This window comes from Hyposmocoma kahamanoa, unplaced genomic scaffold (assembly GCF_003589595.1).
Source record: "Hyposmocoma kahamanoa isolate Upper Pololo Valley unplaced genomic scaffold, ASM358959v1 92, whole genome shotgun sequence".
NCBI lineage: Eukaryota > Metazoa > Arthropoda > Insecta > Lepidoptera > Cosmopterigidae > Hyposmocoma > Hyposmocoma kahamanoa.
Genome location: NW_020654748.1, coordinates 15,084,009 through 15,106,463, shown reverse-complemented (window position 1 = coordinate 15,106,463; position 22,455 = coordinate 15,084,009). Strand labels below are relative to the sequence as shown.

General features: G+C 33.8%; 1 protein-coding gene across 1 annotated transcript; it reads left to right on the top strand.

The window, feature by feature from the left end:
• The first annotated feature begins 6,310 nt into the window (after window positions 1-6,310).
• On the top strand, window positions 6,311-21,273 carry LOC113236582 (endocuticle structural glycoprotein ABD-4-like). Its single transcript, XM_026472719.1, has 4 exons — window positions 6,311-6,408; window positions 17,291-17,421; window positions 17,962-18,136; window positions 20,914-21,273. The coding sequence occupies exons 1-4, from the start codon at window positions 6,406-6,408 to the stop codon at window positions 21,004-21,006; spliced, it is 402 nt and encodes a 133-aa protein (XP_026328504.1). The 5' UTR covers window positions 6,311-6,405; the 3' UTR covers window positions 21,007-21,273.
• Window positions 21,274-22,455: the final 1,182 nt, after the last annotated feature.

Below are 22,455 nucleotides of genomic sequence, written 5' to 3'. Positions count from 1 at the left end.
TTTTGTCTAATTCTTTTACCCTTCATGTAATCCGTTTTTAGAACGCGCTCCCGCTCCATATAAGACAAGCTCAGATCAAATTATCTTTCAAGCGCATGTTGCGCAAGCATCTCTTTGACAATTGTCAAAACCAACACTCTGTATAATGTTGCTTTGGGTACATATATTATATTATTTGTTATTATAATATATATGTAAGTTTATTATATATTTATAATAAGTATGTTTATATTATGTTATTAATATATACCATACAAATTATCGATTAGCTTTCTAGTATATTATTATTGTTCTTCTTGTTTAAGTGTAGCACCACTCTGTTGTGTATTTTCTTCTGTTTGGCCCAATGATTGACTGGTAGAGAATGCCTTATGGCAATAAGTCCGCCATTTGTACTTCAGTGTGTTGTACTATTAACGCACACACTCAACATTTTCTCACACAATAGTTGTACAACTCAACTATTGTACAACTATTGTAAATTAATTAATTTATTTAAACTTTATTACGTTTAAATAAATTAATTAATTAAACGTCAAAAGTGCTTTTATCACATGAATGTCATAAAAATAATACGAACTATATTCATGTATGTGTATATTTATGTACGTACTACGTATATGTGAATTTTTAAAATTCCTATGTAAGCATCAAAAAGCCATCGACTCATTTCTTTCGCAGAATCTTTATACTCTCTTCTGAAAAATTGTTATGTCGCAGATATGGCCTTATTACACTAAGATTGCTATTTCATTCATGGACTAGTGGTGGTTTGACTAACTCGTATCTTAAAAAGAGTGATTATCAGGAGATGGCAAAACTAAATAAACTAAATAAATAACTTTCTATTTATTTTAAATTTCTTATCAAGGGTATTAATTTGGATGCATAACTTTAAGAATACTAATAAATTTGGGTAAAAATATAGGTTTGCAACGTAACCACCTAGGAATAAAATTAACAAATATTTGCATGCCAGGTGCAACATACTGTAAAATATTAGATAGTATTTTGTCAACTAAATTTGACCAAGACACTTCAATAATAATTTTAATTGGCAGAAGAGGAAAATGTAACAAAAAAGATTTAACACAATATTTTTCACAATTGAATAATTTAATTAATATAAAAGATATTATTTTGTTAGCTTTTCCCTTCACCAATAGCCTCACAACAAGTGAAAATAATTTGCGGAATAACTTAAATAGAACATTACACAGCTTGACATTTCATTATAGTAAATTTCATTTTATGGATACTAATAATTTTATTAGTAAAGATTTTTATTTGACTAAAGATAGGTATTATCTTACTAGTTATTTTAGGAGACAGATAGCAGAGTTGCTATCATATTATATTAATAATTCAGCCAAATCGTTGGCTACCAGTCCGGCTGCTTCTATTGAGCAGTCCATTGACATATGTCAGTTTACTGACAATAATCAATCTGTTGAAAATAATTCAATTTCTAATTATTTAAATTAATTAATAAGACAACGGAGAGATACTCTTGCAACATAATGACAGTAAAAAACCAACCTAAAACACATAGAAATAAAATAAATTGTATATTAAACCTGGTGCACCAAAATATTCAAGGCATGAAAGGCAAAGAGTTACAAATAGAATTATATATTAACTGTAATAATATTGATATTCTTTGTGTTACTGAGCACCACTTTCTATCAAAACATCAGTTCATGTTTAGTTTCAACAATCACCAGCTGGCTAGTTCGTTCAGCAGAGAAAAAGCTATTCATGGCGGCTCTTTACTTCTTATTAAAAATAATTTGAATTTGATATTGTGTGCCTATCTATTGAGCGGACTTTAGAGATATGCTGCGTAGAGCTTGAACGACTTGTTATAATAGAGCGTGTACAGACCCCCTCATTTATCTTACGAACTATTTGAAAAAAGATTAGATGAAGTTTTAGGCAAATTAAATAATCCAAATAAATATATTGCTGTTTGTGGTGACTTCAATGTTAACTTATTAGAAGATTCCAGTGCTAGCAGTAGGCTCATATCATTTTTCCAATGTTATATTCTTGTGAATATTTTCTTGGTGCCTACTAGAATAACTTCTACTACTGCCACTTGTTTAGACAACATATAAATGTTGTCTAAACAGTTTTTATAAACTAACGCCGTATCTAGTAATAAATCTGTTATAAATAAATTACCTTCTGATCACTGCGGTCAATTGGCCACTTTTAATATAACTGTTGACAAAATGCCAAAAAAGGAATATCACATGTGTTCCGATAAATAATGGTCGACTTAAAGCTTATAGAAATAACGTAATGCTTAAACTAACTGACATTTCGTACGTTAACGATCCCAATAAATTGTATAATTCAGTTTTCAACATAGTGAAAAGTGAACGTGATAATGTTTTTAAGTCCAAAATCATAACTATTAATAATTCATTGAAATTTAGTGATTAGGCGACTGTGAGAATTCACAAAAGTAGACAATGGCTATATGATCTTTACGATGAAAGGACCTATAACACTAGTAACAATTTTAATGTTTTTGTTAGGAAATATTCGAAAACGTTTAAACGTGTTTGTGTTGCAGCCAAAGCAATGTTTATAAATAATAAAATTAAAAGCAGCGCGAATGTAGCAAAAATGACTTGGAATATTTTTAAACAGCAAAACTGGAAGGGTCAAACCTCGTAACTTAGATTTTCAACTAAGATTTAATGACAAAATTGTAAACACAGACGCAGAAGTTGCTAAAATATTTGAAATTTTTTTACTGACATTCCAATTTTGACTACTAAGTCGTTAAATTCATCTTCCACCGCCGCTGAACCCTTACTAAAAGAAAATAATGCAGTTGATATCACTAATTTAAGGTTCCGTCATGTATTTCCAAACGACATTGTTAATGCCTTTAAGTCTATAAACATAAAAAATACTGCTGATCTTGATGGTCTTTCAGTCAGAGTAATTAGTTCTATAGTTGATTGTATTGCGCCTTACTTAGCCTGTGTCTTTAATAAATGTGTTGATAATGGTGTCTTTCCTGACCTCATGAAGCAAAGTAAAGTTATTCCACTTTTCAAATTTGGTAGTATTTCTGACCCCACCAATTTCAGACCTATATCAATACTACCAACTCTCAGTAAAATATTTGAAAAAATTATTCTAAATCAGATGTGTGCACATTTTTATAGTAATAACTTAATGTCTCCTAAACAATTTGGTTTCACTCGGGGTCGCTCTACAACCGATGCTGGTGTCGAGTTGATTAATCATATGTTTGATGCATGGAAACATGATGCTAGTGGTGTATTCTGTGACCTTTCCAAGGCTTTTGATTGTGTGCACCATGATACACTGGTCAGGAAACTTCACCATTGTGGTGGGGCGGGACGTGATCTCGACCTTCTTAAATCGTATTTGCGAGGTGGGGTTCAGAGGGTCGATGTTAACGGTACGAGATCATCAGGGTCTGCAATTAGCATGGGTGTCCCTCAAGGTTCAATCTAGGCCCATTGTTGTTTTTAGTTTATATTAATGACTTACCTACCTTTGCCTAATGGAGGGTATAAGACATGAGGTAGTATTGTTTGCTGATGATACTTCCTTATTATTTAAAGTTAAAAGGCACCAATGTTCCTACGACGATGTGAACAATGCTATATTTAAAGTAGTTGATTGGTTTGCTGTTAATAACCTACTCTGTTTTAGGTTTCTAAAACATGAAATGAAAGAAACGGTGCTTTCGCCCTTTCTACAAAACACCGGCAATATATTCCTGCGATGTTGTTAGTATTTTACAATTAAAATCCTCTATGCACGGGTCCCTCCATATCTCTAGGCACGGGTTTCCTCTGAAGAGAAAAGACTAGGTAATCCTTTACTCTGATCTAGTCCTGGTTGTGTTGCTTTGGTACTAGTGGTGAGTATTCGGAACACAAATATGAAAAGTGATTGGAAATAATTTTATACGATATTTAAAATTCCGTTTAATCAAACGATTCCCGTAAGTGGATTTAGTTCTTAGACCTCATGTGAAACTGTCAAGTGCACACAAGTCCAAACAACCTACAAGATACACAAAAGTGTGAGAAACCGTCTCACAAAGGTCCTTCCTCTAATCACGCATCTACTCAGTGGAATTCGCAGACGGTTACCATAATTGCCTTTTGTGCTACGAACAATACTGCAATAGTTTTATTGTTTAAATTATGCTCTGATGACCTGTAAAGCTAACATAATGTTTTGTGCTAAGTGTTAAGTTTTGCGCTAACGCCCGAATGTGCAAAATTTTAAAATAAGTAATATTCACAAACGACTGTTACCTAATTTGTTAGTAAATGTGATAATTTATTTTACAAGTAACGAAATAGAAATTTACCACAATAGATGGAGTGGAATGGACTTGGAATTTAATTTTTTTTAAATTCCAAGTAACTGTACAAAGAAATCGTGCGCCGGATGGCAAGCGACACGCACAGTTGTAGTGCCACTCAGAGCTTTAAATCGCAAAGATCTTAGGGGCACTACCACTACGTCTGTCACCTTGAGACAAGTTGACAAATCCCATGAGTCTGTAATTTCATGCAGCACCATTATCCCTCAAAACCGGAACACAGTAATGCTGACATTACTGCTTGGCGGCAGAAATAGGCAAAGTGGCAGTACTTCTCTGGACGAACTCTGTCACAAGGAGCTATACTGCTACTAAATGTATAGTTGAAAGGTACTTCTTTAAATTAAGATTCTATATACATTTTAAGGTTTTCGTGGTTATTCACAAAATTATTAGCACTAATTACGGTAATAATAAATAAATATGGGGAAAATAAAATCTCCATATTTATTTCTTAACACTGTAAGAAACCTGTTTTTTTTTGGAAAACCTGTTTTATTAGTAATAATTATTAAGGTTCTATGTTTAAGAAATGAAACTATTATCTTTTCGGATGTAAATTGCATGTATTTGTTTTTTCAAATAAATTAACGTTTCGTGCCCTTTACAGGTCCCATGGTCACGATTGATATGTAAGTAAATAGAACTCGATAAGATTCAATGTTGTTCATAAGTTCATAATCCTTATAATTGATCCTTTCGATGGGCATCATAAAAATACAGGGTTTTTATGCATTTGGTCGGTTTGATTCTCCGCAGTATATTACTTACTTTTGAAAATAAAGTAACCATGAATCAGAATATTTAAGTACTTCCCCTGCGTGTCCCATATTCGTAGGACACCCTGTGTTTAAAAAAAAAAGGTTTAATGCAAAATGGTACTCTTGATTTGGACCCTACATAAAATGATAATAATGACTGTCTTACTAAATTTGAAAACTCGTAGCCGTCATTGTTGTAAACTTTTGATTAGGCACATAAACATAACTACTAGAAACAATTATATAATTTATTATATTTATTATACTTTCACTTTGTAACTAAAAAAGAGTGTAGAAATTATAATTTTAAGATTTAATTGCCCGATATTGCGCTTCAAGAGTAAAAAAGGAAACTCGTCCAAAGAATGGAATTTCTCGGTTTTCAAATTTAGCATACGATGTGTAAATAGGAAGTTACATAACTTTGCAGACGGTAACATAATTAGTTGACGTGAACTACAAATGATCATTACGTTAAGGCGAATCTTTAAAATGTTAACACCTATAAACGGTGAGGTACGTTAGGTGCAATTTGTAATGCATTTGACATAAAACGTGCGTACCATTTAAACTGAGTAGGATCGTCGCTTTACGAGTCTCTTAATGGTTATACCATTGTACATGAACAAGATAATGTTACGTGTATGGGCTGTATTTAGTCGTTAATTGGTAATTAATACAATAATGAATGTCATTATGAGATTATTACTGTTTACGCTTCTGTATTCTGTTGTTAACAGTACTTTAAATAATAAAGACGTAAACAACTTTATCTATGCAATACGTATATTATATGTTCGACTTCTTATATTAATACTCTTTACTTTTTTATTATTTGGGGTTTTGTAGTTTCTGTTTTAATACGATAAAGAAGCGGATTTTTTAAAATAATAAAACCTAAATTTCGCAAATCAAGTACCGAAAACATTGTAAACACGGTCAATAATAAAAATAATTATGAGTAAATAAACTTTTTCTAATTGTGTCATTGTATTGGTCTCATAATGCGGTAAAAATTGTAGTTTTGGCCAAAGAAAATGAGATTTTCTCACAGATGTTGTGTCTAAATTCGTATCTGCGCTATGCAGTCGATGCAAGCTCCCCTTCTGCATGCAATGGCTAGACAAATCCGCGTCTCTATAAAAGGGACAGGTGATTAGCCGAGCAAGTACACACTGGCGCACACGCCGCCAACCGCCACCACATGGGATATCATCACTCTTGCGCATCCTGAGTAATTACAGTGCAGCAATCATTATGGTAAGTTGATATCGTTTTCTTAAATGTTACGTGTACTTTAAGGTTGTTTTGTTGGTTGGTTGTATGTTTTTCTTTTATGTCAATGCATCTTGTGCACTATGCTTCCGCCATTGTGGACAATGAAGTCCAGTCATATGGTTAGATTTAGAATTAATGTTATAATGAACAGTACAGTAGTTTTCATTTACAATTTAATAGTAAATTTCTAAAGATAGTTTTACAAGATATTATAATGATACTAAAGGTATTTGTAAGATACTATTAAAATGATTTTAGTTATTTGATAGGAGTCATTTAAAGCCTCATTCTAGTTTCAACAAAATATTTATAAAGTTATTAGGTTTAAATGTAATTCTTTTTTTGGATCTAAACTGCGTTTCATTTGTTTGAAAAAAAAAACAAATATATGCGATTCAGATTCGAAAAAATACTTTCATTTTCAAAATATTTATAAACTACATAGTATATAACACAAATTCACATTTTTCATTTAACACTGTCTCCTGTGACACAGTCATTTGTCAAATTTAGGAGCCAGAGTTCTTAGATTTGTTACGCCTTTTCTACCTGTTTGCTTTATTTTATTTTGTTTACATTTCGAAGCTGTAAATTTCTTCTCTATGCTATATATAAGGCTAAGGTGTGTTTTTGAACACACGCAGAACGCAGTAATGTTCAAATTACTGCTTGGCGGCAGAAATAGCTAAAGTGGCAGTGCTTCCCTGGACGAACTCTTTCACGAGGATTTCTACAGCTACTGCGTTATAGGTGTTAATAAAATTTTGATGTAGCACTATTTGTTATTCGAATTTATTATATCAACATTGATAGCTACCGAGGAAGGCGATTGAAAACTGCTGATATACTTAATTCAAATTTGCTACCTCAAAAATGGTAAACTTAATATAATTTAAAATAGATTTAATATGGCGGCGACCTTTTGGCTCGTTCTGAGGATGTGCCCATAGTTGGCGCCTAGGGCGTCCGGGCATCGCGCGCCTTTTGCAATTTGCAGTGAACATTTAGTGTATAATGCTTAACCTTTGCCAGTTTTGCCGTTTACCTCGGCTACAAGTATGTCATCTATTTCAATTATAAATAAAATCAGGTAGCAATGGTACAAAGTACCATCAAATGCGTGAATTATTTGTACAAAAGAGGTCATAAATTTATCGGTCAGTACAGAAAGAGAAAATGAACATTTTACTTTTTTATTTAAATAAGATCTTACTCACTAAATTGTCATAGCTCTAAGTATATTGCAAATTAGATCATTGTGAGTTAGTAACTAATCCATAACAGCTGCAGTGCCACTCAGAGCTTTAAATCGCAAAGATCTGAGGGACACTGCCGCTGCACCTGTCTCCCTGAGCCATAGGTTGCCTGAGAAGAGATCCGTGCCCAGCAGTGGGACTTATAAATGAGTTGGTGGTGGTGGTGATGAGTTAGCTACGCAATAATTGCTTTCAGTAATAAGTTTTATCATATAACAGTTCTATTCACCACTATACCGCACTGCTATTACAATAGTTTTGTAATTCAAAATATGTGAAATTCGGGATTTTACCATTGCTGAACGTAAAATTGGATTATGAACACTTGAATAAAACTGTGGTTAGAATATATTAAGAAACAAGTAAAAATATCTAGTTAGCTCAAAATGAGACAAACTTTATGTGAGCTAGTTCCAACAAACAGTCCTTACTTAAATATATGAAATATTTTTTCACTTTTATTTTTAAGTATATTTGGCAAGTTTAGATGTCGGATATAAACTTTAACCAGTACATAAGATTTAATGAGCTTCGCGTGGAAGCGACTAATTCATTTTTCATCGATTCTGACAAAATACACTTTTTGTGTTAATACACTACTATATTCACATTGCGATACTATGTTCTCATTTGAATACTCAGTTTGTGATAACATGCGACTGTCGCGGAATGCGCGCCTGGATTCCTCTAGAATGGTGCGAGAGTTCATTTGAGGTGCCACCTTTTGTTTTTGCAGGTATGACATTGTCTTTTGGAGGCAATCAGCAAATTCTGCGCCGTTCTCACAAACGCTTGCGCAATTTGCCGAGTTATGTCTAATTTACTTTTTGTGGCACCCATGCATTTTTATATTTTGGATGCTGTTTTATATAAATTTATTAATAAATCCAGATGATGAGTTGCTTTTAGAGAAGTTTCGTATGAGTACGGGAAAATACTTAATAGAACAGAATTAAATGATCGTTAATTACTTAGTTAAAGTATCATAACTTTTGTTGTTGACGTTGTTGTTAGTCTTATAGGTAAGGCCTTTCCATTTTCATTCAACCTGGCTTAAATTTTTAGCAAAATGGTACAAATGCACACAACACTATTTTTAATGACTTCTTTACCCCGACTTTTAGTATTGACATAATGAAGACAGAAATAAGTAATCATAGATAAAAGTACGGCCAACGATACGTTTCGCTTTTCCTTAACCGACTTCAAAACGTTCTGGAGGTTAAACGTTCGGCTGTATGTATGTTTTCCGATTTCTCCGTCAATTGTGGACCGATTTTGAAAATTCTTTTTTAGTTTGAAAGGGTGCACTTTCGTGGTGGTCCTATGTCACTAAATCGGAATCTGATGAACGGATCCCATGAAAATGGCATGGCATGTGAATTTTATAGGCATATGTGTTCAGTGTACTTACCGATTTCTCCATCAATTATGTATCGATTTTGAAAATTATTTTTTACTTGAAAGGGTATACCTATCGAGGTGGTCCCTGATGCCGATGAAGCCTTTTCGGATTCGTTTCGGCAATCATAAATTACTAATTATTTTTCACAACAAAAGTCAACTTTTCACTTGACACATACATACATCAACAAATCACCGTCACCATGTCAAAAACAAAAAAGTATAAAATATACAAAGGAGTCAGTAACAGTTCCATTGTCACCAAGAAGTCAGAATGCGATGAGGAGATCCCATGGAAATCTAAAAAAGCCGATATTCAAACTTTTGAGATCGGTTTTTTTTTCAGTGAAACATGTCACAGAAGTTATTTTATGTCAACTCTATTCCAACACTAGACAATCCAAAGTCCTGTTATTGTCTGTAACTTTAAAATTGAGTAGAAGTAGAGCTCCCTGTGAAAGAGTTCGCCGAGAGAAGTATTGCCACCTTTCTTATTTCTGCCGCCAAACAGTAATGTGAGTATTACTGTGTTCCATTTTCGAAGGGCCAGAGGGTGCTGGTGAAATTACAGGCACATGGGATTTATCAACTTATGTAATAATAACGCACACACTCAACATAGCCCCGCACTAGGGAAACCCTGTGTTGCGGGTGCCATGGACACTCACATAGACAACCACAATATACACCCAAATTCACGAGAGAAATAAATGTAGGCAATACAAACATTTATCCTGGCCCGAGAACCAAACCGGGGACCTCTGCGTGGCAGTCTGGCATGGTAACCGTTCGGTCACGGAGGCATTTAATATGTATGTATGTCTAAGGGTGACGTGCACAGTGGCGTTGCTCCTCAGATATTTGCTCTAAGTGGCACTTCAACTGTTATGGACAGACGTGCCGCTTATTACCAGGCACACAACTTGCTCACCCCATCACTTATTGACATTATAAAAAAAATATTAGCGTAGAAGTTTATAAAAATTAATTAAACAATAAGGTGTAAAGATCGTTTACAAATGAGGTATCAATAACCTGCGAAGCTAACCTTCATATTGTAATGTTATCTTCGTTGCGTAATAATATACGTGGCCGATGTGTGATAATGTGCTGTTTTATTTTACCCTAAGTTGCTTAATAGTAGTTAGTGTGTGTCTACGTCGCTGTGGTCAGCCTCTTATCTTCTCCTTTCTCTATTCGTTTCCTGCCTATAATAAGCTTCTATGCAACACGGGGCGAAATGAATGGCTTTATTATATCTTGTAAAAATATTCGTATATTTTAAAGGAACGTCTATTGCAGTAGGAGTTTGCCGAAATTCAAATTTCAAAAACAAAAAAAAACGTTAAACGACTGCGCCGCTCATTCATCGCTGTAGTGAATACTTTCCGGTAGGTATCATCACCGTATACGCGTTATACCTTACCGTATACCTTAAGAATTTTTCTTCGTGCTTGTTGGAGATATTTGTTTTAAACGACTCTTTTTCAAGGAATTTTTCTTAATGTTCGATCTCTGTATTAATAATTACCTTATTTATTCATTTATTAAGAAATAGGTACAAAAAGAAAAACTTAAATATTGGCCTGCTAACGGTGTAACATAAACCATTTTTGGTTATAAACATAAAGAAAAAATACAAACAAAAAAGAATATTAATAATTAAGCTAACGTGACTCATTTGATTGCTGTTTTTAACTTAATTCTTGCTATTTAAAATGCAAGTAAAATAACAATAAAGAAAAATAAAAATAAAAAACAAAAATGTGGGTAGGTATTTTTTTTTGTGGCGTAACATACGGAAGCATTTTGTTTCGTTCTTAATTTAATTTTTTTATAACTCTGAGTTATATTAAAAAACTAGTGGAGTAATTTCACAAAAAAATGAATATCGTAGTAGTAAGACATTGTGATATTCAATAAACTTAATATTGCATAAGTCCTTATTATATAAAGGTATTTGGTTATATATGCTAGTAAGTATAATATCATTGGCTATACGAATACATAGACTGGGATTAGATTTATTAAACCACTTTCAATGATAACCTGTTTACTGTAGCAACCTGTCATGGTTACGTTGACATTTTCGGTTCATCGCAAAGCAAAGGGTAGGAGTTTAAGTCACCTCGTGACTCGAAAGGTGGTAGTGTCTTCATGCCTAAAACAAAATGAATAGTCTAGACCTTTCGTTTTACTGTGCGAAAGGTTTTCTCGTGGGAACGACCTACTTCCTGAACCTGTTCTGTAATAATGTCCATGTTTTCACGTCGGCGACGCGTGCGCATCTTCGCGTGCATCGTTTGAAGGCCGCGTGCCACAAATGGACGACGGTGTCTATGATAGGGTTGCCCAAAATATCAATAACAAAGTGGATATAATATTATTATTAGTATGCTCAGTTTCACCGAAGTTGCTTCCGTAAATAAGGTTATAAGTAATATAACAATATAATTGTCATATCGCCGTGTTTAAAGCCCCGCAGTTTCAATTTTAATGAGATTAAACCGGGATTCGAATTGATAATTATCATTGATAATTATCATGTTATTACCACAATAAATATCTTGATAAATATACCTTGATGATAATCTTGATATTAATAAAATTAATTGAAACACCACAATGTTACTGCTTTTAATGTCGTACCATATGTTTGTATCAGACACGTATTCAAATGTGTCAAATGTCAATCTCAAAAAAAAATATCGAAGTTAAATTTGACGACCTCTGTGGTCTAGTAGCTTGCACATCGGTTTTCATCTTAGAATAATAAGTTTTCATAGTGTTGTCATGTCTGAGGTCTCAGATTCGATTCCCGGGTGGGTCAGTGTAGAAAACTAACTTTTCTATATTGTCTCGGGTCTGGGTGTTTATGGTAGCGTCGCAGTTGTTTTCGATTTCTTTAACACAAGTGCCTTAGCTGCTAACTTTGGGATTAAAGCAACGTATGTGATGTAGCAAAAAAAGAATCGTTTTCTCAATGATTGTTTTTCGTGTTTATTTAGTTTTCTCACTGTTGTTCATTTTATTCAAAAATTAAAAAGACAGCTATGAATCAGCATGGATAATTTTCGGATATGCGTTATAGGATAGTTATCATTATTAATTATCAAAGAAAATATATATTATAAATGAGTGATGAAATTTCGAACTCCTTCAATTATAGCAATTTAGTACAAATATGTGTTTTTCTAATTAATTACAATTAAATAAAGGCAAAAAGTGTGCCGTGTACAAAATATATGTACTTCTTTAATGTAAATTATGTGCATTAATATGTGAATTACGTATGAGGTAGCTACACATTGATTGATTTATTTTAAGCCTTTGTCATGAGACTCTCAATATAGTAAACTTTGTCTTGTGGATACAATTTAACAGGTGGACATTAGGTGTTTGTTTATACGCCGCGTGTCTGACCCACTTTTGTTTCTACAAAGACATAATGGGCATAATGGCATGGGCAGCCGTTTGACTGTGCCCACTCAGCTATTAGAATCAAATTACAATGGCCGTGAATCTTGAACAGTTGACGAAAAATTTCTTTGATGGCAGAAGTTTATAAGTTGTATACGCTTGTCAATTCATTTTTACTTGTATAGAGAGGAGTAGGGAGAAGAGAAAAAGGAAAAATCGAAAACAAAATATTGAAAACATGTTGTCTTTAAACACTTCAAAAGTTTTGACTTTGACGACCTCGGTGGCACACGATTGGCACGGTGTACCAGGAGACACCCGGTATCGATTCCCGGTACGACCTGTCTGGAAAATAATTACTTCTAAATTGGTTTTGGTTTGGTTTTTTTCTATGATACTAAGTGACAGGACGAAAAGTTCACGCGCCTATGTGATAGGCGACATATGTGACGCCTGTCCATAACTATTGCAGTGACGCTTATCGCTTTTAACCGCAAAGATCTGAGAGAAGCACTGCCACTACGCCCATCACCCTGAAACATAAGTTGTAAAGTGCCATGTCGTCCTTCAAAACCAAAACGCAGTATTGCTCACATGACAGCATGACGGCGGGACATAGGAACGGTGGCAGTAATTCCCTGGACGAACTCTTTCACAAGAAGCTCTACTACTACTCAAAGTAAAAGGTAGTGCCCCGGAGTGAATTTCGTTGCTCATTTGAGACTATTAATAGTAAAAATTGTTGACTGTATCACAGATTATTTAAAACAGTTACTATGTAAACTGTACTACTATTTAATTAACGCGCCTGTTGCTTATATTTTAGCCAATAGTTTGATAAGCAATATAAGTTTTGCTCAGTAAATAAGAGCAGGCGCTATCGTACCATCAATAATTATTTCCGAGACTTTTGAAGATATAACGGACACTAATGTTGCATAAGCAACAAAAAGTTCATTGGCATGTGAATTTCATAATCATGAAGCATTTGATTGGTTATTCATTGTGTTAAGGTTAAAGTGTCCTTAACTTAATATTCGAAATAAACACACAGGCACGTTTATTGGAGCACTAGTAAAATCTCCAAAGTTTTAATTTCTTACCAGTATGGGTTCGTCGATTGGTAAGAGATTGACTTTGCGATTTTAGAAATTTCGTAAACATTACTTGAAAAAGTTTTTTTTTCATTGACTAAAGTTTGTTTAATCAATGTTAAATTTGTTACAATTTTAGCTATTTTAGCGTTGTCAAAAAATCTATAAAAATGGATTTCATTCTATCGATTTTTTTCAATAAAATTTGAGTATGTTTAAATTTCATTGCTACTCTATGTGTAATTCTTACTTATTAAAAAATAAGCGTTATTATTTTATTTTACCTCTCTTTTTGTTCCACTAAGTATGCCGCTGTGTGTGTTTTCGGTAGATAGAAACGTTGCATGTATCTGATGAATTCGCATGCCTCTTGGTTTAAATATTGAAGTTCGATTGGTAAGGAAATACTAATTCTCCAACGAAAACTGAAAGAAAAATCTTTTTTTTTATGATACCAAATGACGGGATTAACAAGTGTGCGCCTGATGGTAAGACGTAAGTTGACAAGTCCCATGTGCCTGTAATTTCACCAGCATCCCTATCCTTCAAAATCAGAACGCAGTAATGCTCATACTACCGCTTGGCGGCTGAAATAGGTGGGGTTGTATTTTTTCGTTGTACGTACTCTTACACAGGGAGCTCTACTACTGCTACATACATATGCGATTCGTAATATATAACAACAAATGACATATTTTTTGTCGATATAACGCTCAACAGATATAATTAATTTATGGTATACGGTCATTTCTCATATTCTTGCATGATATAAAGGTCACTGGGTGTAATAGACGATTGACATAACAACTTTCAATCTAATTTACCGATGGCATATTGTTCATTTTATATAAACACTTCAGATATAACATTCACTGAGTATAATGTTGAATGTGTATGTGTGAAAAAAAAAATATAATTCCAGTGGTGTTTAGGTGCAACGGTGAATGAACCGAAATTGTTTGCATTTCCTAGTTGGCTCGATCTCCTCCTGTGAGTTTAGGTTAGGTTAGTATATAACAAAGCTGCCAGAACCGAATTTGTTTGCATTTGCTAGTTGGTTCGACCTCCTTCTGTGGGTTTAGGTTAGGTTAGTATATAACAAAGCTGCCAGAATCGAATTTGTTTGCATTTGCTAGTTGGTTCGACCTCCTTCTATGGGCTTAGGTCAGGTTAGTAAATGACAAAGCTGCCAGAATGAAATTTGTTTGCATTTGCTAGTTGGTTCGACTTCCTCCTGTGGGTTTAGGTTAGGTTAGTATATAACAAAGCTGCCCGAACCGAATTTGTTTGCATTTACTAGTTGGTTCGACCTCCTCCTGTGGGTTTAGGTTAGGTTAGTATATAACAAAGCTGCCAGAATCGAATTTGTTTGCATTTGCTAGTTGGTTCTACCTCCTTCTGTGGGTTTAGGTTAGGTTAGTATATGACAAAGCTGCCAGAATGAAATTTGTTTGCATTTGCTAGTTGGTTCGACCTCCTCCTGTGGGTTTAGGTTAGGTTAGTATATGACAAAGGTGCCAGAATCGAATTTGTTTGCATTTGTTAGTTGGTTCGTCCTCCTCCTGTGGGGTTAGCTTAGGTTAATAATGCCATTAAATGTTCTGCTTAAAGTATTAATAAATATATTTTTTTTCACAAAAAGCACAAAAAGCTATACAAAAACAATTATATTTTGCGATTGCACATTTAATGGAATAAAAAAAATTCTTATCAACATTATGTACGGCGCTTCAACTATTCGTAAAATGAAATATTGTGTTATATTATGTAATACTTTGTACTGGTAGTACTTATACCATTTGTTCATTATGTCACTTAATCATTATATCGAATGTTTGTTATACTGAAGGTTCATTATACACATTGAAATTATGTCTTTTGTTGTTATATACAGTGAGTAATTATATCCTTAGAAATTATATCAAATGTTATTATACCAAGTAAAAATAGATCATTTGTTGTTATATCTTCCATAACATACCCGCTACAGTGTACATAATAATAATTAAAAAGAAGGATCTTGGTCAGAATCAAATAATAAAAAGTCTAGGAAAAGAAACTATTTTTCCGGATTTAAATCGCGTCCCTTTTTTTTTAACAAACAAACCGACGTTTCGGGCCAAATACAAATATAAGCGATTTAAATCCGGGAAAATAGCTTCTTTTCCTATGTGTAACAATCGCGAAAACCTAAGAACTGAATAAAAAAATCTATTTTAAAAAGTTAGTAAACCGAGTGTAAACATACATCTGACACTCGAATGGCTGTTATTACATTTAATATCATTAAAAGATGTGATATATTCGAAGATAATTTTTTAATTGAGAATATTTCATAACCTAAAAAAAAAAGCGAGTGAAAATGACAAGCACATGACAATAGTCTATGTTTCTTCCATATGTACTTGTATATAAACAAGCATGCTACGAAATCTACGCTATAATCTGCGAAGCCTAGGGACATAGGAATTAAAGTCAAGAGTGGTCATGCGGAATGGTAAATCTAGAGATAGCATGCCTATATAAATGGTAGCATGCCTTGGGCATCCAGAGGGTATTTTAACGTTTTTAGCAAGTAACTGTGGACTATCTGAGCGCTACCAAAAATTGTATACATAAATATTAAATCCACTCCTAAAGGTATTATGACAATAAGTAGATACTAGGTACTTTGTGATTTTCAGAAACTATATTTATTCTGTGGTTTCCTATTTTGGTTTATAATTTGCAAGCAGTAGAGCTCCTTGTGAAAGAGTTAATTCAGGGAAGTACTTCCACTTTACCTATTTCTGCCGCCAAGCAGTAATGTGAACGTTACTGCATTCCGGTTTGGAAGGGTAAGGTGCTGGTGAAATTACAAGCACATGAGACTTGGTAACTTATGTCTCAGGGTAACGGGCGCAGTGGCAGTGCCCGTTAGATCTTTGAGAATTAAAGCTCTGAATGGCACTGCAACTGTTATGGATAAGCGTGTCGCTTACCACCAGGCGCACGACTTGTTCGTCCCGCCACTTAGTATCATAAAAAAATCTATAAATTAATTTTTGTTTATTCCAATAGCAATATAAAGTGCAAGTTTGCAAGTACAAATTTATAGATTTTTTTTATGATAGTAAGTGGCGGGACGAACAAGTCGTGCGCCTGGTGGAAAGCAAATAAATATAATAATATGAGTAAATATCTAACATAAACTTAAATGTGTAATTATTATTAATTACAATAAAATTAAAAGTATCAAAAGTAATTTTTTAGTTTCTTGAATATCTCAATGTTTGACCACTATGATATTCAATTATTTTTGTGAAATTACTCCACTAGTTTGTTATAATTATTAATAAAAAGATCGAACATAAACAAAAAATCCTTCGATCCGGTTGGATTCGCACCAATAATCCGTGGCTTAATTGGCACCTCGTCTGGCACGGTTTGCTGGAAAACGTTGTTTCGAATCCAGCCGGATCTTAGAAATTTTTTCTTAATGTTCATTATATTATATTTGCATTGTATAGTCTTAGTTAACGGTCAAATCTTATTCTCATATAATATTCTGGTAAATCTATACCTATTTATATCTTATCAGAATTAATGTGGCCTAATTCCAGTGCTTTATTATTTGAATAGAATTTAATATACTATAATTAGTATTTAGTTGCAATGTATTTATTACTCACCTGCACATAATTGTTACAGAGGGTAATACTTTTCTTGGGCATCATAGCGATAGCAACATCGGCGCCACAGCCGCAGCAAAAGTCTGAGAAAGTCATAGAGATCATCAAGCAGGATTTTGATCAGCAGGTCGATGGGTCTTACAGATACAGGTGATTACCACATTCCTATAAATATAATATCATGAATAAAAATAAGTTCCAAATATTATACAAATGGCATAAATATACATGACACAAACGGTCACCGAGGTCGAGGATTCCAACGTCACTTTCCATATTAGATAACAAGAGAATTGTATCAAAGCAACTCTTTTGTCATTGAAATCTTGAGTATGGGGACATTTTTTCGAGATTCTTCTTAGCTCATAACACTAGGGTATACACACTTATATTTCGCTTTATGTCGAATCATAAAGTCTTACGACCTTAACTACTTAGGTATTATATTTATGTGTTTAATTTGGTCGCTATTAGTGTTGTAATTTGAAGTACAGGAAAGCAAACGATGTACCATTGCTTCATAACTCGACTAGAAAGCCAATATGAGTTTTTATTTTAGATTTTAGCTTTTCATTACGAGCCACGTAACCACAGGATTACACATTATTGTTTGATTGTTTGACGCTTACGTGACAATCGTACTCCACGCTGATAGTAACCTGACTTAACAATATGTCTTTAACATTACAGCTTCGAGACAGAAAACGGTATAAAAGCTGAGGAGACTGGAACGCTGAAAAAGGCTAGTGGACCTGATGCGACTGACGTCATCGTAGCACAGGGAGGGTTCAGTTACACCGCACCTGACGGCACTGTGATCAACCTTAACTATATTGCTGATGATGAAAATGGTTTCAGACCTGAGGTTAGTTCTTTAATTTACTATGACAGTCTTTTTTGTAAGTTTTTGAAGTTAAGTGGTTTTGTTCATGAATGCCTATCAATAACCTCTTTTTTTAAATCATACGAAATAAACTGTACAGGATGTTATGTAAGGTCTTTTTTGGTAGATGATTCACAGATATATTATTTCCAGACACTCTTGTGTCATTCTTTTGCGAGTATTGGTGTCGCCTTGCGTGCAAGTCATAATAAGAGCCCAAGGTGGGTCATGTCGTACGTACCTAACAATGAAATGTTATACAAACCGATACAATAATAATAAATATTTAGTTCCATTCGTCGTATATTATAATTTTTTAAGGGAACTATGTTGAGTACTTTTATATCCAACTGTACATCGTATGTATATCACTTTGCCAGCTACTACGGGTCTTTTTCTAAGAAAAAGAAAAATAAGGAAAAATTTAGGTTGTAAGAGCTCGTCCAGTGTGGTATATTGCCAATAAAATATTAGCTGTTTTATCTTGGATGAATAGATTACAGCATTTTTTTGCAATAGCTGATTTTGAAGTTTTACAGGGATCGCCACAGTAAAACTTGTTCATATTGAGAAACACTGTTCTAACCTCGTTGATTAATTGAAGTAATCAACACTAGGCATAAAGCAATATAAACAGAATATGTATTATAAAATTTTAATACTGGTTTGAAGAACACAATTTACACACACATTTTGACTACTGTTTAACCACTACAAAGCTTAAGTATAATTATTTAGCTTATGGTTGATACGGTTTCGGTAATTCAGCAGCGGCTTTCTATTGGTCACTGTTTCGGCAATTGTTGGGATATGTATCCGGGCGTGTTTCTGGACGTCACAGTTGCCAACTGAACACACACACATAAATATCTGGTTCGATCTATCTATCCATTTACTCAGTAACAGAGTACATTGAAAGTACTATTTAAGCAATTAAATTATTATATATTATATTAATGAATTTGACATTCACCGTATTATTATACTTTCATTTACATTTATTAGTTAAGAATCCATATTGACATTTCCTGTATACAGTACCTACACTTGACATTGTTAGTTTAATTCGATTATTTATTAGTTCATTATATATCTTGATTTGTATATGTACACTATTGTGTACTACGGCTTACAATTATATGTAATTAATTATTTCTCATTGTTTTGTAAACTGACGATCACTTTTCGAAGAGTTGTATAAAATGACATGTAATTGTATTTGTATGAAATTTGTAATGTTGAGAGAAATAAACTAACTAAACTACACTACGCGGGTTAGAGTTTTCACGTGTCATGAAACCTTCTCTAATATGTAGATTTCATCACGATATTTTCATTCAACGGTAACACAAGCAATAATTTAGCAAAAGAAACTACAGGCGAATCCAAAATATTCTGCGGTGGTAATCTGACAACTTTGATGGTTCTACGGTTTGCACGGTGGGCACTGGATGAGGAGATCCCGGGTTTCATTCCCGATAGGACCAATTTGGGAAATGACGTTTCTAAATTGGTTCTGGTCTGGGTGTTCTGACAAGTGCACCAGAGTGAGTTCCTTTGCTCTGGTACTCATAGAATAAGGAATTCCCCAGCTTGAGACCAGGCAATTTGCGTGGCTGTCTGGCACATTATTACATTATTATTCAATCACAGAACCTCTTACATAAAATGCAAGCGTTCTTATAACTAAGCTATCTTTGTGTGAATATAGAGAACATTATATTTTGTGAGAAAAATAGTGGTGATCAGATTCAGTCAGTAAAATTCTAATAGGAAGGTTTATTTCCTCGTTCCATGTTATGATATACTTAAATCAAATATTTTGATTTGTTTAGAAAAAAGATGCACCTAATTTTGGTGGTTACTTTGTGTTACTTACTTTTCGCTGAAACTGACTTCAATCTATAATTACAAGAAAATATTCTAGGAAAATTTAATTCAAAGTGAAAAATAGTGACGTAATTTAGGTCATTTATCATGCTCGTTACTAGGTCATTGGTATCATATAAAGCGTCGAATTACTAAGATAAATACTCTATAAGCTATTTACATAGCTAATAAAGAATACCATTCACATGTGACATTAGTGAACCAAAACGCATAGACCTTACGTAAGTTTACGAAAATATAAAGCGGAAAATTAGCGTCGGTAAAAACATTATTATTCTAAAAAAACATTTTTATGCAAATTTACTTTAAATAAACATTAGATCAACAGGGATGTCAAAGGTTGCATCCAAAAATGTCAGAAGTTGTTAAAAGGCTAGGCATAACAATTTAAGTGGGGATTTAAAATGTAAAGTACATTGATTTAAGTGCGTCCTCAGAAGCGTGAACCAGTCGCAATAAATTTGTCACGCGTTGAAGTAACAATCGGTATTTTCATAGAAACTTGCTTCCTGATTGGTTCTTACAACCAAATCAAATTATGAGGGATACTTTTGAGATAGGTCTCTTCTCATCAATACATGTATGAATTAGTTATAACGCACACACTCAACATAACCCCGCACTAAGGAAATCCTGTGCTGCGGGTGCCATGGATACACACATAGACAACCACAAATTACACACATACTCACGAGAGAAATAAATGTAGGCCATACAAATATTTCGCCCGGCCCGGGAATCGAACCTAGGACCTCTGCGTAACAGTCAACTCATAGTCAATGGCAACGGAAGCAGTTAAAGTTATAGAATACTTCGATATTTATTTCAGTCAAGTGCGATTCATTCTGAATTTCTATTTTCTTTTCTAGGGTGCTCATCTGCCGACTCCACCTCCAATACCACCTGCGATTCAAAAAGCTTTGGACTTTCTAGCAACACTGCCGCCACAAAGAAATAAGTAGAACAATATATCGTGAAAACACTCCAACGGATATTCTGATGAATTACGACCACTATTGTATTCCTTGAATGACGGCAGCTAAGTACACCGTTGGTAATAGCTTTGGTATAAATTGGTTGATTTGTATTAAAATTATTTCTAGTATTTAAATTATCAGCCCAAAGAGGCTTGGTTACCAACAGCTGTACTTACATATATTTTAGAATAAAGCAAAAAAAAAACATATAAAAATGAATGTACTCGCAAACCGACTGATCTGTGATAATGAGAATTAAATATGAGGAAACGATATATGTACTATATATTATTATTAAACAGCATAATCAGTGCCAAAGAAGCATTGCAAAATCATGTCGTTAATTTTTTTTTTCTATATAAAAATAATCCCATCTTTTCATTATTTTTAATATCACCTAAAATGATGTTTTTCATGTTATTTAAATTCAGTACCGTACTGTCGCAGTCAGTAGGGTCTCGCGGGAGCTATAAAGTTGTTTCAGGTGTGGAAGTGGAAGAAGTTATATGATGGGGGTATAGTTATAATAACCATCGCAAATAGCAGTATCAATCTGAAATAGAAGCTTACACAACGTCGTAGTAGGTATAATAATTAGCGCCCAAATGTACAAGCTCCGGCCAACACCCGCGTGCTAAAACGTTGATGTCACTTCCTACAAACGGTGTAGTATTAATTCAAAAACAATGGTCAAATTTGTCACGTATGTATGAATACATCGTGTGGAAAAGTAAGAGAAACAGAAGGACTTTGGAAGGTCAATAAATACTATTGTTTTACTTAGTCTATCGACAAGTTTAAATTTGAACCTATGAACGGGTTTTCTGTATTCTTTTTCTATTGAAAGAAAGTAGGTAACCTTACGGAAATTGTCACTGAACTAAACGTTTTACGACGTGTAGAAAAACATCGACTAGCTTTATATATTTTGATTCAAACCTGCTTAGATTTTTGATAGAATTGGTTCGCGCATAACTCATTCTATAAGAGAATTTTTTTTTTAATATTACTTAAGTGACTAGACGAACATGTAGTCCGATATCCCTCCGAAACAACTCGACCAAACTCGACTTGTCAACTAAGACAAGTTGACAAGTCTCATGTGCTTTATTTCACCAGCACTCTTATGTCCTTCGAAACCGGAACGCAGTAATGCTCATATTACTGCTTGGCAGCAGAAATAGGTAAGGTGGCAGTACTTCCCTAGACGAACTCTTTCACAAGGAACTCTACTGGTACAATGAATCTCCAGTTACGCCTATTATTAAATAATATTATTATTATATAATATTATGTGCGCATTAGGCTTGTGGTTAAAACAAATACAATCCATCTACGATTACTAAGTATACAACAACGTGATCAATAGAAAAAGGAAAATTATACGTTGACGAGCATGACAATGAAATTTATATTTTTACGAAAATGTTTTGA

What these genes read in the sequence shown, in the direction of transcription:
- LOC113236582 (XM_026472719.1), top strand. An exon ending in GATGGGTCTTACAGATACAG is followed by an intron (nt 17,422 to 17,961) that starts GTGATTACCACA and finishes TTAACATTACAG; the next exon opens with CTTCGAGACAGAAAACGGTA. An exon ending in AAAATGGTTTCAGACCTGAG is followed by an intron (nt 18,137 to 20,913) that starts GTTAGTTCTTTA and finishes TTTCTTTTCTAG; the next exon opens with GGTGCTCATCTGCCGACTCC.